Source organism: Tachysurus fulvidraco, chromosome 15 (assembly GCF_022655615.1).
Source record: "Tachysurus fulvidraco isolate hzauxx_2018 chromosome 15, HZAU_PFXX_2.0, whole genome shotgun sequence".
NCBI classification, from domain to species: Eukaryota; Metazoa; Chordata; class Actinopteri; order Siluriformes; family Bagridae; genus Tachysurus; species Tachysurus fulvidraco.
The window spans coordinates 8519849-8535680 of record NC_062532.1 but is presented as its reverse complement, the minus strand read 5'-3'; the positions used below and the strand labels follow the sequence as shown (position 1 = coordinate 8535680).

The 15832-nt window shown below is 37.4% G+C and overlaps 1 protein-coding gene across 2 annotated transcripts in view; it reads left to right on the top strand.

Moving 5' to 3' along the window:
• The window catches only part of crebbpb (CREB binding protein b), an 86103-nt gene that overhangs the window by 58704 nt on the left and 11567 nt on the right, over positions 1 to 15832 (top strand). For both annotated transcript variants that reach the window (XM_027141569.2, XM_027141568.2), the window contains exons 11-16: positions 9195 to 9304; positions 9512 to 9691; positions 12257 to 12559; positions 12766 to 12924; positions 15323 to 15503; positions 15592 to 15710. In XM_027141569.2, the coding sequence (XP_026997370.1) occupies positions 9195 to 9304; positions 9512 to 9691; positions 12257 to 12559; positions 12766 to 12924; positions 15323 to 15503; positions 15592 to 15710 (1052 nt within the window). The remainder of the gene's footprint in view (positions 1 to 9194; positions 9305 to 9511; positions 9692 to 12256; positions 12560 to 12765; positions 12925 to 15322; positions 15504 to 15591; positions 15711 to 15832) is intronic.

Below are 15832 nucleotides of genomic sequence, written 5' to 3'. Positions count from 1 at the left end.
ACATAAATGCGTCCTGGCAAATCGACTATCAATCCGATCTTTCTACTCCGGCCCAAAAAATATATTTGACCTCATTTCCGGGGTAATTGAAATGGAACACGTTTTGGTATATGCGGTTTTCAGAATGTAATCAAAATGAAGACGCTTCTCAGACCACCTCCTGAACTGGTTTGAACGATCAGATTTATATCCATCTCGAAAACGTTTCGGAGGGCATTTAGACCTGGTCTTTTTACGGTCGGATAGCTATCTGATCACAGAAAACGCATGAAGTGACCAGGTGTAAAAAGCCCCAAAGTTACCATTGTCTTTCTGTTGGTTCATCCAGTCAGGAAATCTTTATAGACCTCTCTATATAAAGAAGCATTTCATCTGCGCTTACTCATACTGCTCACTGAATTTTTTTAATTTATTTATTTACTGCACCATTCTGAGAACACCTGGGACTTTTTTTAATCATGTTATGGTAAAAGTCAAAGACATAAAACACACCCATTCTGTTGTTCTGTTGGTCGAAGTGAATATTACTCAAAACTGCTGTCCAGTATCTGCATCATTTTTTGCATTGCACTGCTACCACATGATTAGCTGATTAGATATTTGAATATGTACGTGTGCCTCTGTGCCTAATAAAGTGCTCAGTGAGTATATTCTGTATTTTCTCACTCAACAGTTGTAGTACCTATTTGTAGTATCTATTTATTTCTTTTTTTATGTGGAAGTCATCCATGCTGACTAGTACTTAAAAGGAGTATCTGGAAGTTCAATTAAATTTTATTTTTATATCAATGGACAGTGTCTTTAGCAGGTTTACAGAAATATAAATGTCCTAACTAGCCTTTCAGCTTGTCGTGACCTGGGGCTAAAGAAGTCTTGGAAGGATCACCGACCTCAGAATCAAAGGAAGAGCATTTGAGTAAAATGAGTGAGAAAAACATGGTTCCACAGCTAGGAATCAACATGAGTTCCTTCAAATTATATAGGGGTTTATAAACCCTAAAAAATAATATGCTCTGAGTCCTAATTTGAGTGAGCATTCTCAAAATAACCTTGTTTATTTGCATTGACATTGTCTCAGAGCAGCTTTAAAAAAGCATCGAAACAGAATAAAAATTGTAAAGTTTAAAATTAAATTACTATTTATCTCCAACATCTCTAATGAGCGAGGCAATTTCAGTTCAATTCAAGTTTACTTGTGTAGTGCTTTACAGCTTTACAGAACATAAACATAGAACAAAAAGGTTAATATAAAGAATAATATAAATATTTTTATTTGAGAGAGATTAGTGACTGCAAAGTGGCGGTAGGAGAGAGTGTAGCTAGACAGAATTGAATGGTGATGTGTAGGATGTTTCTAGTGGTCAGAAAGAAGAGGAGAGGAAAGATAGAAAAAAAGACCAAGTGGCGGATGTTTTGAGGAAATCAGACAGAAGCTGAGACAGGCTTTGAGTGGTCAGGAAGAGCTTCCAGATGACTGGGGAAACTACACAGGTGTGCCATCTGTAAGTTGAAAATAAGATTAGGAAACGTGGTGGAACGAGGAAGTACAGGACAGCATTCAGAGGAAGAGGCTAGCTAAAAGAAGTGAGACAAAGGACTGCAGAAAAAGTAGACAGGATTACAAGGAATTGCAGTGCAGAGGGAAGAGGGATGTGGCAATGGACAAAGAGAAAGCATACGCGGAGTTTTATGCAAGGACAGACAGAGAGATTGATAGATGGGTAACAGATAAGCTTGATTAAAGATAGAGATTGAAAGGTGCTAACAGGCGTGGAGAATGTGCAGAGAAGATGGAAGGAGTATTTTGAGGAGCTAATGACTGAGGAAATGAGAGGGAAAGATGGGAGGAAGAAGTGAATATTGTCCAGCAGGAAATAGCAAAGATTAGAAAGGATGAGGTCATCAAGAGTGTTCGTCCAGATAACCTGCATGTGGATGTGTGGAAATGTCTAGGAGAGACAGCAGTGGAGTTTCATCTAGATTGTTCTACAGGATTTTAGAGAGTGATAAGCTGCCTGAGGAACAGAGGAGAAGTGTTCTAGTGCTGATGTATAAGAACAAGGATGATGTGCAGATGTAGCAACTACAGAGGTATAAAGTTGATGGGCCACGCAATGAAGCTATTGGAAAGAGTAGTGGAATCTAGGCTAAGAAAGGAAGTGGATATTTGTGAGCATCAGTATGGCTTCATGAGCACCACCGATGTAATTTCTGCTCTTAGAATGGAGAAGTTACAGAGGTGGTCAGAAGGAGCTGCACTGCATCTTTGTGGATTTGGAGAAAGCAGGGTGCCGAGAGAGGAGTTATGGTACTGTATGGGGCTGTCAGAAGTGGCAGATGTCAGGAGTGGCAAACTTTTAAGCCTCTTAAACTACTCCTAAGACTTTTTGACCTTTTAACCCGTTCAAACTGAGGCCAATTTATGAGCATCTTGCTTAAAAAAGACATGCTCAATTTAAAATCTCACAAACTACCAGAGGTGGGAAGTAACGGAGTAAAAATACTTCGTTACTGTACTTAAGTACATTTTTCTGGTATCAGTGCTTTACTCCACTATTTATTTTTCGGACAACTTTTTAGTTTTACTCATTACATTTTTACACAAATATCTGTACTTTTTACTTCTTACATTTTCAAAACGGACTCGTTACTTTTAGTATTATTTCTTTTCATTGAGCTCTGTTTCCAGCCTATCATCCTATCATTGTGCGGCTTTTTCCCCATGTGACTGGTGTACTGTATTATTTACTGGCTATCAGACATAGACTAAGGATAGCGGAGCTAACAATGAGCAGCACGCCTACAAAAGGAATGGCTAATATTCATTCAGAGGGAGTCACCGATGCTAAAATAACTAACAACGAGGACATTCCTGAACACACATGGCCATATATGAGGGAGATGTTTGAAATAATCTGCGTCAAAAAGGATTCCTGGCGAATGCGTTGCGAATTGTGTCAACCAGGGGCAGTTCTAGTCCTTTTTTAGGGTGGCTTCAGCCCCCTGTCTGTAATCTCAGCCACCCTAAAACTATAATTTTTACTTTCATAAATAAACAATAAAAATTACGTTAAAATGCAGGACATGTCGTTGATGGGAAAGAAAATTATTTATCAGTTTGATCCAAGAGCGATTTTTTTACTTTGCTTTTACACGCGTGTTGTAGTCTTTCAAAAGTGCATCTTCAGCTGTCTGCTTTATTTGAATGAAAAAGCACAGGTACGCGCAGCGTGCACGCGCAGTCAGAGCTGGAGGCATTTATCTATAACGTTAATCGGCGGAAAGACGCAAAGACGGCAACCAAAAGCAGTGAAATTTCACTCTTCTTATTACCAGAGTTGTCATATAATATATAATATAGAACTCTTCTTGTTTTAAATTCTCACAGAGGGCTAAACCCCCTAAAGATGAAATCCTAGAACCGCCCCTGGTGTCAACCCAAAAAACACGAAGTGATTAATTTAATTAAAATTAATATTGTCATTTGTAAAACATCACAATAATTTTTAGTTATTTTCAAGGACAGAGCTGGAATCTCCCTACAGTTTGGGATATGGCCTTGGTGATAGACTTATATTTTACATTATATACATTATATTTCCAAAAGTATTGGGTCACCTGACCTTTCCTGCTATATGTGGTGGTTTTCTGATCTCATCCCTACTGAACACCTTTGGGATGAATGTGAACGCTGACTCCACCCTACCTCACCTACATCAGTGCCTGACTTTCGTAACAATCTTGTGGCTGATGAACACAAATATCCATCAGCACACTCCAAAATTATATGTACATACAAACACACACACACATATATATATATAAATAAAACATGACGTCCAGTTACCAGCATGACACTAAACAGGTAGTAGTAACGGCGACTTTTTACTTAAGTACATGTCAGAGCCCACACTTCTTTACTTTAACTTGAGTAAAAGAGTGTAGTCACTACTTCCACTTTTACTGGAGTCTTTTAAAAAATGAGTATCTGTACTTCCACTTGAGTAAAGGATGTGTGTACTTTTGCCACCTCTGCAAACTACAAAGTGTATTTGATTAATTTAAAAATAAAGGTAGTGTTAATATTACCAGGTCAGAGTAAGAGAATATAGAACACATAAAAAAAAATCTGCCTAACAATGTTATACAATTTTAGTTAGTATATCGCTTTGAATTCATGTAGAGAAAGCATTAGATGTTATTGGTTTTGAAGAGGACTCCAGTGCCACCTGTGCTATCTGAGGTTTCTCAGATACCAAACTATAAAACTTAATTTTTTTATGATTTATTCACTATAGGTGTTCATTACATCCAAATGTACCAATTTAGGCTTTGTTCAGAATCTTCCAATCACTAAATACACTGGTTACAGTACCGTGCCTCATGCCATAGCTGGACATGCTTCCGGGTTGAAGTAAGCTGCGAGAGCAACTTGGCACTTCTGGGGATAAACAGAGTGATAATTTTGACCAAAGAATAAAAGAACTAACTAAAACTAAATAAACTTTTGTTTACATACCTTTCAGATAATATAAAGTGTTCCTGATCACTATTCAGATGATAAAAATTAGCCCAGCTGTGCTTTTTCAATATAACCAGCACATCTCATGTTGTGTGTATATATAGCATATTCATTTTTCAGCCATTTTCAATATTAGAATCAAAATAAAATGCAATTAAATTCTGTGGATAGCAGCATCATTAAATTTAAAAGGCCAGGATATTTAACTGGGATTGAAATTTTGCTTTGTTTCCAAACAGCATTCGCTCAAGTTCCCATTGGTCGAATTGTATAACATGGCTATGGATATATTTCAGACAATAGACTTGAATATCAGTCCCCAAATTCAGATTCCTTGAAGCAAATAACGAATAGTAAGGCAGACAAATTTGAGTGTCAGGGGTGATGGCCAATTGCCTTCTTTGTTTTGGAACCCTCTAAAGGACAAGGAAAGGAGCTTAGACCATGAAAAATAGTTTTATCTAGCAGACATGGGATTTCAAGAAACAAGTGGAGTTTTGTACTGGAGTATGATTTATAATGGCGAAACACCATTATAGCGAAGTTGAGAAGATAAGAGCGACTTTATTGTTGAAGCGTTTGGTACAGGTGATTTAGATTCCAGGTCCCAGGCACCCTAAACTTCGGCATCTAATCTTCAATCAACTGATGAGCAACCCAGTTTTACACACACACAACTGGCTCCAGAATGACTGGAGCCTACACAAAGACCAGATAACCCCATGCCGCATCTCTGATTGAACTCATAGGGGCCCTCAACCAGAACACACACACACACACACACACACACACACACACAACACAATGAGACATTCCTTTTACTAATAAAACAAGTAGATAAGATACTCTAAGATTCTTATTCTTATAACCTTGTTGTAATGTGTTTCTTCTGTTAAGGCTTGCCTGACTTAAAATTATTTGCTCCTTACTTTCCTGACAGGAGCGTATTTTATTCATGTGTCAGAACACAACACTGTATTAACATCAGTTACACTTTGATTACTGATCTGTGTATGTAATGTACCGCTGCCTTTATACCGTCATTCCCTTTCATGTTTAGTATCCAAATGACCACAAAATTATTTTCAAACAATGGTGTAATTTTCAAACAATGGTGTAATTTATTTGAGCACGAAAGGCGCCATACCGTCTTAATACACCTTTGATAAAAAGTCATCTAAAAGTGTGATAGCTAAACCACGCCCACAGACACCTGAAACAAAGGGAGTTTTTCCCTCCGAAATCTCAGGCCGTAGTATTGGCCATCTCCCCAAAGATGGGTGGAGTTCGCGACCTTTAAATTGTCACAAACACCACTAATCCGTGGTCAGACTTTCGGAACAGCTTGGAGACGACTCCATCTTCCTTCAAAGAAGTTCCAGCAAGCTTCACTTCCAAGAACGACAATTATTCTGATCTTCAGGAGAACTTGGAAGAACGTCTGACCCCACGCTAACTGACTCTTCAGAGTTTTCTCTGTTGCATCCGGACTCTTGTGCAGTAAGCCAATGCAAGTAACCGTTTCCTTTACCAACCAATTTAGATGCGTATTTTAAGTATGAACCATGTATTGTGTCTCGAGGTGAATTTAAGTTTCCGGTGACGATTTCCCAGTTAGGGTGTGATTAATTTTGAAGTGTAAGCTTGCCATTCCTTTCATTCCTTTCTCTAATTTCTTCTTTCCAGTCTCTTCTTCCCTTTCCCCAATTTTAATTTCTTATGTTATTTTATTTTCATCTTCGTTTTCCCTATTTCTTTTGTTTGTTTGTGTAGTTAGTTTTATGTTGTGTTTGTCTCATACATTAAATGCCATATTTTTGTGCCACAAGTGATTTGTCTCTGAGTATCGCTCACAAACTTAGGGTACCTGCAACATCTGGTCTGAACTACATGCTCTATTAAGTTAATTTAATTTAAATTATGGTATAAAGTAAAAGGGAAGTGAATCTTTCTTGGCCGGGAGGATACCGCCTTCATAGAATTAATAAAGGTTACACGGCCTCTTCGCCGGACGAACAGACCAAATAAGTGTAACGTTAATTCCATTACCGTTAATTTCAATTTAGGCTAAAATATTTAGAGTCACTCTAACGCGTTATAATTGCTCATAAATATTTACCTTGCTTCGCGAGCCAAAATCGCTACATTGATATGACTTTATGAAGGACTAGTTTTTTGCTTCTGGTTCTGTTTAGTTTTGGTCACAAAATACTTATCCCTTTCAGGCTACACCAAGGTTGTGTTTATAATGTGTAGTAGCAGATTGCTTCTGTCAGTTTTGTTGCGTATGCAGTGTTTACACATTTTTTCTGTGTTCATTTAGCCACTTGGAAGTAAGTATTCAACCCAAGTTGAGCCGGTCCAGTTTTGGTTTTGTAGGCAAGCATCGGTGTTTTGAATCTGATGCGTGCAGCTACCGGAAGCCAGTGGGGGAGCGCAGCAGAGGGGTGGTATGCACTTAGGTGGTAATACTTAGGCAGGTTGAAAACAAGTTGTGCAGCTGCATTTTGGATCATTTGAAGAGGACGAATTGCATTTATAGGTAGATCTGCCAGCAGTGAGTTGCAGTAGTCTAGATTGAGATCAAGTACCTGAGCAGCCTGTGTGGACAAAAATGGCAGAATCCTTCTAATCAGAATCAGAAAGAGCTTTATTGCCAGGCATGTTTTCACATGCGAGGAATTTGTTTTAGTGACAGAATGTTGTAGAGAATAAATTGACATGAGCGTGTCACATTAGTAACATGAGAGGAAAAGGACAGTCCATGGTGACCTCAAGGCTGCGAGCTGTGACTGAAGGGGATCAGATCATTATGCAGGGATATTGCAAGATCCTGACCTGGGGATGAATCACCTGGTAGGATACGCTTAGGTGATTCATCCCATGAATACTTTACATTCTTCTGGTATGCTGCATGTGTAGATATTTATAATTTTTGTCCTGGCACATCCCCAGAAAAGGGGTGTTTGGTTGAAGGGGTTAAGATGCTTTTCTGAATAACTTTTATCTTTACTTAGATCCTTGAACCTTGAAGGTATAGTACCCCTTGTCAGGCTGCCTGCACCCATGGCTTTTAGACTTGCAAAAACCACAGTCTGTTCCCTAGGAAAAACCTACTCTGTTCTGTAGGAATCGGATATGGGATTTTTCCATTTTGCTAGACATCCCCTAATTTTTCTCCCTGCTCCTGAGAAGGGTTGCAAAGGGGCGGAAAGTTTCCGGTAAATTTACAAAATCTGGAATTTTGGAAATATTCCAAATTGGAAACTTTGCAGGAATTTATGGAAATTTACGTCAATTTATGGGAATTATTTGGAAATATAGGCAAATTTATATAAACTATATCATATACAAACACAAACATTTTGTTTGGTCATATGTAGGGTTGTATACGGGAATATATGGGAATTAACGGGAATATATGGAAATAAACTGGGGATTTTAAGAAAATGCAGAGTTGCCTATAACAAGGAACTTAAATGTGCTTAAATTGCAGCATAATTTTGTTTAGAACAACAAGATCGAATGCAATTTAGGTTGAATTTGTACCCTGAACAAAAGTTCCTCGGTCACTTACTGGAGGGCCATTGAGGCCAAAGCCCCTGCATGTACTTGCATTCTTCCATAACATGCACAGTAACTCTTTATTTTAGGCTCATTTAACCAGTTGCTTATTAGCATGAATATTGGCTATTTATTAGTACTTATTAAGCACATATTAATGCCTTATACTGCATTACCTTATACTGCATTAAGTTTAGGTATTGGGTACAATTAAGAATGTAGAATAAGGTAATGCAGTATAAGGCATTAATATGTGCTTAATAAGTACTAATAAATAGCCAATATTCTAGTAATATTCATGCTAATAAGCAACTAGTTAAATGACCCTAAAATAGTGTTTACTGTGCATGTTATGTCAGAATGCAAGTAAATGCATTGGGTTTGGCCTCAATGGTACTCAAGTAAGCTGTGTGCAAGTGACCGAGGAATGCAGGGTACAAATTAAACTTAAATTGCATTAAATTTTGTTGTTTTAAACAAAATTATGCTGCAAGATTTTTTTAACTACATTTAAGTTCCTTGTTATAGGCAACTCTGCATTTTTTTTTTGTTAAATTCCGTTTATTTCCATATATTCCCGTTAATCCCCATGAAAAGTTTCCAGCCTTGAAAATTCCCAGAATTTTGCAACCCTACTCCTGAGTGATGCAACAGGCCCCATCATCTCAAGATTGCAAGTTTGAATTTAAGCATTACTGCAGCCATTGTTGGAATACTCTCTCTCCACTGCCAATTTTCCACATTTTGAGCGGCACTTTTAGTGAGTGTTACTCTGCCCTGCAATGCTTGTGATGCAGGTTTAAAAAATGGCTTTTGCAGGCCTCATTTATACCGTCCCCAGTTGGTAGCTTAGCCAAAACTTTACTAAAGGTGAAAACTGTGGAAGAAAAAATTACTAAACATACAGACCCAAACAGGATACACATGTAAAAAGGAAACATGAGAAAAGGTTGACAAGAGCTTGGGATTAAATAACTATAGATAAAATAGCCTAATATAGTGTAGAATTTGTTTAATTAATTAAAAAAACAGATAGGTATTGTCAAAGCTATCCACATATACTTGAAACATGATTAAGGTAATACCTCTCTCTGTCCTGTTTGTCCAGGTCAGTTCAGTCCCACGGCAATGCAGAATGTTCAAATTTCTCAGTCTACAGTAGGATCCCATGCAGCTTCCCCTATGAACCACCTGCCTCAAATGAACTCTGTTTCTCCGGTGAGTAGTTCACTCCTTTCCATTTTCTGTTAGTAATTTCCTTTTTATCTGGGACATTTGACAACTCAGTACTTTAGTCAAACCTAAATTTCATGGTCATAAATTTCATGTGTAGCATTGCAGTGATTTTGATGATGTGTTTTGTAAATTGCTCTGTGTGTAACCCTTTATAAGGGTTATGTTGATCAATATTTTCTCACTTTGTAGATGGTTATGTCTCCTTCAAGGATGATGCCAGGGCAAGGCACGTTGGGAAACCATATAAACAACATGGTGGGCCAGGGCCCCAACCAGAACCAGTTTATAAACAAGACACATTTTCCAACTTCTGCAGGGGGTATAAATGTGAAATTTGCTCAGCAAGCAGGACAGGCTGGTGGTACACAGGTAAGGGGACATGAAGCATGCTTTTCTATTTGGAGGCAGGACAGTTCACAAATAAAAACAAAAAACAGTGTGCCTAGAAAAAAAAAACTGATTTAAAAACATTATTTACTAACTCAGCATATCTGTATGCTATCTCAGCATATGGGTATATGGGTACATTAAATTATTTATGATACATTATATGACCAATGTATGTTAATATGTATGTTAACTTCTGACTGATTGCTATAATATATGCCGTTTGAACATTCCATTTCAGATTTCTGTGCTGTACAGGTGTCCAAAAACCTTTGGCCATATAATCTATTTTAGACATTTTAATCAGGATTTTTGAAGTGGCAACCATTAGGCATTTTATGGTAGTATTGCAGTGTATGTCAATCCACTTAAAGGTGCCCTTCCACACAAAAACGTTTTTACTTCTATTTTTTGATGTGTTAGGTCCATATGTATTTGTGTTGTGTCAGGAATGTGAAAATGAACTGCTACCTCCCCTGTCAGTTCTAGCCACTTAAAAGAAATCAGGTCAGTTAGAAACGCTGCTCAGAGTGACGTAGAAATGATCGAGCTCATTACTATTCATAAGCTCTCCCACTTGAGACCGCGCCCACGGAATTCGTGTATTTCACGGAATTCAGTGAGTTTCCTACAGTATACAGCAAGGATGGCTGAACATCAACGGTCAGGTTTATACCTCGGAAGGCCCATTCATGTGAATGAAACTTTATGCAGCAGCACTCTGAAGAAAATGCAGGCATCTCCCTTTTTGTCATCTACACACATTTGGCCACTAGCCAATGGTGTAATGGTTTAAAAGTAATAATGTCAGAAGACCATTGCCACAAATACATTTTATTATATTTCAAAATGCTTGATGGTTTACTTAAATAGTTAAATTACCATCTAGATACATCCATGGCTAAACGAGCTGGTTGTGGTTCTTCTGGTGCTTCTGTCTCCTCTCAGTTTCAGGGTCATATATATATATATATATATACATATATATATATAGATATGTATGTATGTGTGTGTGTATGTATATATATATATATATATATATATATATATATATATATATATATATATATATATATATATATATATATCTGAAGAAGCCATTCTGCTACAATTCCAGGTGATTATAAACAAAGTTCCTCTATCCTAGGCTACTTATTGCGCTGGGTGAATGAATAGTCATGCTCTCATATCCTAGCGGTTAGCTAATAGGAGCCAAGCAGCATAGCTCATTGAATATTATTGAGAACTGGCGCAAATCGAGCTGTCTTCCTGCAGGCTTTCTATTCCACACTAGAATGGCTTGAAACAAGGTAACCAAGGCATTTTTTCCACAAAAAAATGTTAGTCCATGGTAAGTGTCAAACTTACCACAAAAGTAATGAAATACGTGTGGCAGGGCTTCTGTAAATGTCTGTTGGAGAACATGGTATCTGCTGCTATGAGACTGCATTAATAGTCAGTCTATAAATTGGTTGTTTTCGAAATGTTGTATAATAGATAGACTTTAATAACCTGCTTTTAATAATGTGATTTTGGACCAGAGCAACAAAGGACATATATTTGATGTATTTTTATTTATCTGTCGAAGAGATAAGCTATAAATGTCTTCACTTGCAAAAAATGATCAGAGATTTTAAAGAAGTAAATAATGTTCTTAAAGTGTAAAAGGATTCAGAAAGTACATTTAATTCTGTTTCCCAATAAAGCAAATACACATGGTATATATTGTGAATGGGCTTGCATTGCAGTTATATTTTTCTTTCTTTCTTTTTTTTATCACAGGTAAGGGCATTTTTAGGCACAATGTCTTTCACTGTGCAATGTACCGAACGCTTTGGTTGCTAAGCAGGAAAGGAAAAAGCTTAGGACAGAAAAGTGTCCCATGTTTTAATGTATTCAACCTTCTTTGCTATAATTGGCTTGTAAGAACTATAACAAACATCCAGTTAGAGAAAAAAAGGAAAGTCATCTCTCATGTGCAACAAATTATTTTATAATAATAAATGGTTAGGAACAGCAAAAGCATGTTTGTTTATAGATATTTGTATCGATATGTCTGTTAATTGATTGTTTCTTTTCTTTATACGTTCAGATCTCTTTGCAGCTATTATTTTCTGTGTAATACTTCCTTCACATTTTTTCATGCCTCTGCCACTGTGCCAGGTGTAGTACATTTTCACAGGCATTAGCAAGTGTTCTATAATACGGAGCACATGATTTCTGAGATTTTAAAATCTGTGTTGTGTCCTTTAGCTATTAGCATAACAATATTATGGGTTTAAGATCTGCATCGATACAGAATTCATTCACAGTGATGTCATTTCGGGTGTGTATATTAAAGATAGTATAGCTTTAAATGCAGGAAAGCCAGTTAGATTTCAGAACCAAAAATGTACTTCTAAATTATTGTAGCCGATGTTTGATTGTCTGGTCATAAGAATTAAAAAATTATGATATCCTGTTTCTCTCTCCCAGGGGGTCTGGATGCATGCAGTTTTGTAAGTGGTTGTATTCTTAACAATATACCTGTCTGTGTGTCTTATGCAGCCTCAGCAGCAGAACTCTAATCTTTCCATCAATTCTCTGGGCTCCCTGGCTCCACAGACTGCTATGTGCTCCACTCCACCACCTCCAGCCACCACTGTTGTCCCTAATCTACAGCACATGGCTCAGCCTTCCACAACTGTTTCTTCTGGGAACCAAGCCACAACCACCCACATACCCCACCCACCATCAAGTCTTTGCTCTTTCCCCAACTCATCACAGTCACTCTCTCATCTGCCTCAGCTGGAGCCCCCCACGCAGACACAATTGCCACTCTCTGAGCAAGCACAGCACCCTGCCACTCCGGTAAGAATAACCAATGTGTCCATTGTGGCCATTAATGTTCCAGGCTTTCAACAAAGCAGGCTTGCTCAGCTGACAGTACTACTTTTATCCATCCATACATTCATCAGTGTTTTTGAAAGAGGGTAAAATCCATATTTTCCTTATCAGTGTAATTTTTTTGTGATTAGTCCCTTGCTTAATTCTTTCTCATGACTGTAACTTGACAGCTTGATAAGGTAGCAGCTAGCATGGATAACCAAGACCTCACACCTGCATCTGTGGCAGAGGCACACTCAAAGCCAGAATTTATTGCTGCTATTTGCAAAGCAGAGCCAGAAGAGGTCATACTAGACCTCGACAATGGCAAGCCGGCACCTGAAACAGAGGTATGAAATACATACAGCTGAAAACATTAGAATGAATTGTTGCTTTTTTGCCTACCTGCGCACCTTACTGATTTATGTAAATATTTGCAAAAATCTGTAAACCTGAAGTGTATTTAAACTAGTAGTTTTCACTTACTACATTCACGTATATCCTTTGTTTTTCTGGCTTTTAATATTGTAGTTTATATTTTTGTTCAGTCTAAGTATAGACTAAGAACTAGTATCTGCAAATTGTTTAGTAATTAGTCAAAGCAATCATATGAGGTATTTCTTTATGTTCTAATGAAAATAAAAGGCCATATAAAAAAAAGTTTATGAATGAGTACTAGTAAAATATTCTTTAACAACTAAATAACAAATAACTATAACAAATAGTGTGTTTATTTATAGTATGTTTATTTGCATATGTGTTCTATGCCAGTTTGTGAGAACTAATCTGTTAAGCTATCTGCACACAGTGATTGGCCCTGGCCATTTGCAGCTACACTGTATGGACAAACGTATTGAGACACCTGACGGTTTAATGATATTACTGTCAGGAATGGCTGGGACCATTTACCTATTTATCCTTAATCCATTCTCGCCTCTGCACACCTGTTCCTTGTGTTTCTATGATTTCCTTATTTATTTAATCCTGTTGTCTTGTTACTGTTGTTGGGTCATTGTCTCTTTGTTTGTTGTCTTTTGATTGTTGTCTTTTTGTTTTTTTGTGTTCCTAGTGTTTGTAGTTTTTATTGTTTTCCCTTATTAAACTCCTTTTTATGTTATCCATTGGGTCTGTATTTTATCTGTTAAGACCCCCGCCTTCTGACAATTCCATTCTAATACATAGACACTAATATGGAGCCAGTCCCCCTTTGCAGCTATAACAGCTTCCACTTTTCTGGGCAGGCTTTCACAAGATTTTGGACTGTTACTGTGGGAATTTTTGCTCATACCTCCAATAGAGCAATTGTGATCTTGACTATATTGATGATGTCTGATGTTGGAAGAGAAGGCATGTTTTGCAATGGAGTTGAGGTCAGGGCTTGTGGGGGACAGACAAACTCTTCACACCAAACTCATTCAGCCATGTCGTTATGGACATTGCTTTGTGCACTTGGGCACAGTTGTGCTAGAATAGGAAGGGGCCAAAACTGGTCCCGAAATGTTAGAAGCATAGTATTGTGCAAAATGTCATAACATGTTACTGATATTTCTTGTCAGTAACATTTGTTCAATGGAAGTAAGGGATCTAGCCCAAACAATGAAAAATATACCATACCATTATACCTCCAACAGGAAATTTTAGTTAGAACATTTAACCAGGCAGCCGATGTTCCCTCTATATCCACAAACCCAGACTCGTTCATCAAGCATGATTCGGCACTCCACAGAACACGTTTTTACTGCTCCAGAAACCAGGACAGTGTCACTCTACTCTTGCTTGCAGCTGCTTTTCTATGAAATCCCATTCCAAGAAGTGCCACTGCACAGATTTTTTTAGCTGATATTGATGCCGGTGGAAATTTGGAATTCTTCATGCATGGAATCACCAGAGCAGTAGTGACTTTTTTGTACCTTATGCCTTAGCACTTGCTGACCTTGCTGTTCCTTTACATGGGCTTCCAATTCATGGCTAAGTTGATGCTATTCCTAAACGTTTCCACAACACCACCACTTACAGTTGACTGTGGAATATCTCGCAGGGAATTTTAAAAACCTGCTTGCAAATTGCAGGGTGGCATCCTATCACCGTACCATGCTTTCACTGGGCTCTTCAGAACGACCCTTTTTTCCACAAATGTTTTTAAATGCATGCTGCATGGTGCTTGATTTCACTTGTGGCAATGGACCTGATTGAAACACCTAAATTCAATAATTAAGAGGTGTGTCCTGATACTTTTGACTATATGGGGTATATTTCTTCTTCTTCACTCAGATTGTTCGGCGACAAACATTGGGGTGTGGTCGTAATTGGGGATAGAGCTAATGTCAGATATATTTTTTTCCAGGAACCTTGTTTTTCCACATAAAACCACAAAAAACAAGCATGCCATGCAATAAAATTTTGCATTTTTTATTGCCGAATCTATAGGAAAATTTTGTCACATCCAGTCAAATGTATGATTTACGTTATATGTGAAACATACTTTTGCAAATTAGACAGTATTTTGGCCAACCTTCGCAAAATTTAACTTAACGAGGTGGAACTATTTTAATGAAATGGTTATAATTTATAATCACTTAATTACAAAAGATAATTGGTACATATTTGCATGTTGAGCAGGTCCATTAAAATAGCTATATTAAGATTTTTGTAAGCTGCTTTTATAAAATATATACTGTTTAAAAGCATTATGCAAATAAGATTTAATTTAATATTGCCATCAGTAAAGATCATTATATTCCTATTTAGGAGGAAGATGTAAAGCAGGTATCTGTTAAGAAGGAGGAGTCAGAGAATGTAGAGCAGAATCAGGAGCCAATAAAGACAGAGGAGAAGAAAACAGAGGTAAAGATAGAAACCAAACAAGAGGACAATGGTGATGATACCAGTACAACTTCACCTACTCAGTTTTCACAGACATTCAAGAAGAGTAAGTATGTTTTTAAAGCTTTTTTTGGTTCATCCTATGTTTAGTTAACACTGATCACTGAAGCTCTGTCCTGATATTCTCCCCATAGTTTTTAAGTCAGAAGAGCTAAGACAAGCCTTGATGCCTACATTGGAATCACTGTACAGGCAAGATCCAGAATCTCTGCCCTTTCGCCAGCCTGTGGACCCAATGTTGCTTGGCATTCCGGTATATTGTTTCACTATCCTGTATTTTTTTAATACCAAATCACTTTTTATTAAAAAAAAAAAATCATAATAATAATAATAATAATAATAATAATAATAATAATGCAGTTTTTTTTTTTTATT